General features: G+C 38.8%; 1 protein-coding gene across 1 annotated transcript in view; it reads right to left on the bottom strand.

The window, feature by feature from the left end:
* Positions 1 to 2,500, bottom strand: part of cenpn (centromere protein N) — a 20,362-nt gene that overhangs the window by 14,887 nt on the left and 2,975 nt on the right. Inside the window, exons 4-6 of the mRNA XM_061964191.2 lie at positions 1,936 to 2,009; positions 1,684 to 1,857; positions 1,507 to 1,608 (exon numbers count right to left, since the gene is read on the bottom strand). Of these exons, the coding sequence (XP_061820175.2) occupies positions 1,507 to 1,608; positions 1,684 to 1,857; positions 1,936 to 2,009 (350 nt within the window). The remainder of the gene's footprint in view (positions 1 to 1,506; positions 1,609 to 1,683; positions 1,858 to 1,935; positions 2,010 to 2,500) is intronic.

The raw sequence follows: 2,500 nt of genomic DNA on the forward strand, positions 1-2,500 counted from the left end.
TGGACTAAATAAATAGGTATGAAATAATAATGTATTATTTATACTTTTTTAAGTGCAGAATTATTAGTCATTACATCACAGATAAGTTAGCATGTGCTTACTGTGTGTAATAGTATAATTTCACTAGTAAACCTCTCATATGGATCTTCTTCAGCAATTGGTGCCACCTTATCCACATTCTCTAATTGACTTTCACCACAATGTTTACAAACTCTGCTCTCCATGATGGCTCCACATTGGGTACGAACCTGAATTGTAACACCGGTGAAAACATTTGATACGTTTCCCTCAATCATGTATTAACTTTTTTGTTCTAGAGCCACTAACCGTTGAACCTACCCATCGTACACAAATAATTCAGCTTTGCTGTGGGCTTTGGTTCTCTCTCTGAGTGTGACATACCGCTGCGTGCGCTGAGCACCACACACTCAATGTGTTGGACACATTATGATTGGGCTGCACAAGTACTTAATTAGATCTGCTTTGTAGATATGAATAGCGCCCTCAAAATTTGAAACATTTAAAAGCGGGACAGAAATTAATGTACAGGGTGATTCAAAAAGGATATGCCAAACTCTTCATACATTTATTCAGTTCTAAAGCATTGTAATAGACTGAATCAATGGTCATTTGATACAGGAGTTATCCAAATTGTACTATGTTACGATTTCACCGTTGTGGTCATGTAAACCTTTCGGCGCAGTTCAATTGTAGGAAGACTACGTGTTTATTTACCCTCAAAATGGCGTTTTGTGTGCTTAAGTTTGCGGAAACAAATGCCATTGTCACGGTGCAGCGTGCTTTTAGAACAGAATTTGGCATTGATCCACCCCATCATGAGAACATTCGACGGTGGGTTAAACAGTTTAAAGAGACTGGCTGCTTGTGTAAAGGACAGTGTCCTCGAAGACCTTGATGACATGAAAGACTGAATAACAGCAGCAATCAACACGGTGGATCACGACATCTTGGGGCGCGTTTGGGAGGAATTCTCATATCATCTTGACGTTGTCCGTGCTGCCGGTGGTGGCCATATTGAGCACTTATAAAGCATGAAATAAATACTCAAAGTTTTGTACAACACGTGTTCAAGCTAGGTTTTCTATTGTTTTTCATTTTTGAAATATGGAGTGATAATTTTGGCATATTATTTTTGAATCACCCTGTATTTATTTCAAAATTAACAAAACTTTTTTTTTTTTAATTTCAGACCTTTCATGGTTAAGACTTTTCACAAGAGTTTGATAGAATATAACACATTCTAAGGCCTTACATTCATACCCTGTAACAAAAGCAGGGGCCTTTCTTTGTGGTGTTTGCATGCTTTCACAGTCCAAAAAATGCCTGCTTAATTTTTTTGGAGACTAAATTGTCCATAGGTGTTAGCTCTCTGTCTTTTATTCCTTGACACTTAGTTACAATGTGTAAGGGAGAAAAAAGTGCTTGACAAGCTTGGACCTGACACAAAATTAATGTGATAATAGCGCCCAATGCTCATGGACTTACCTGCTCATATTGCTGCAGTAGCAGGTCCCGAATTGTGGTGAGTTTCCGTCCACTGAGGTTAGCATCCTTGATAGCCTGATGTCTGGTGGATAGGATCAAAGCCTAACAGGGAGAGTAATCGCTTTAGAAAAAGAATAATCAAAAGTCACATAAAGTCACACTGAAGTCATTCATCACCTGGGATAACAAGGGCTTTTGCTTGGATGTCAGTCTACAGACAAACACATAAGGAGTTTGTAGGTAGTGAACAACATATGTTGGCTTCAGGTTGTTGGGCCGAGAGAAGCTGTCTCCCCACGCAATGCGAATCCAAACAGCTTCGTCCGTGTTCTTCTTTATTTTGACAGACACCTTGGATGTCAAAGGTGAAAATTGCATGAAACTGAGAACAAATGTTTAACTTAAATTTGTAGGAAACACATAACCTACGTTTCTTACGAGCTCATTCAGGTGGTTTTTGAAACTTTGCTTAAACTGCAGAAACTCCAGGGCTTGAGCATCAGCTAGACGCCATAAACATGGGAAAATATAACACAAACAAATAAAATGGCACACAGTTGAGAACAGCTGAACAAACCAAATGTTCTACCTGACTTCCTGATCTTGGCAAATTATTAGGTTGGAACAGAGGTGTCCAAACTACAGCCCTTGAGACATCACAAGTTTAACAAGAATCTTGGCCCTTGGCGACTTTTTTGCCTAATATTAGTCCCTGGTGGATTATATTGGAGTGATATTGTCGCCCTCTTGAGGACGAAGAGAGAAACGGTGGTCTATGACCACGAATGTTATTTAAAAGTTACTTGAGCATAGCATCAATATATACATGACGCAATCCAAACAACTTTCCCCACTCATGGTGTAAATTAACTATAACCATCAAATGAAGTCACCACATGGTCACACATAACACATCCTGCTCATTGAACTTTGTGGACATTATAAAACTTGTTTATATAATTTAATATTCCACATGCGCATGATGGGTGATATG

Source organism: Nerophis lumbriciformis, linkage group LG06 (genome assembly GCF_033978685.3).
Source record: "Nerophis lumbriciformis linkage group LG06, RoL_Nlum_v2.1, whole genome shotgun sequence".
NCBI classification, from domain to species: Eukaryota; Metazoa; Chordata; class Actinopteri; order Syngnathiformes; family Syngnathidae; genus Nerophis; species Nerophis lumbriciformis.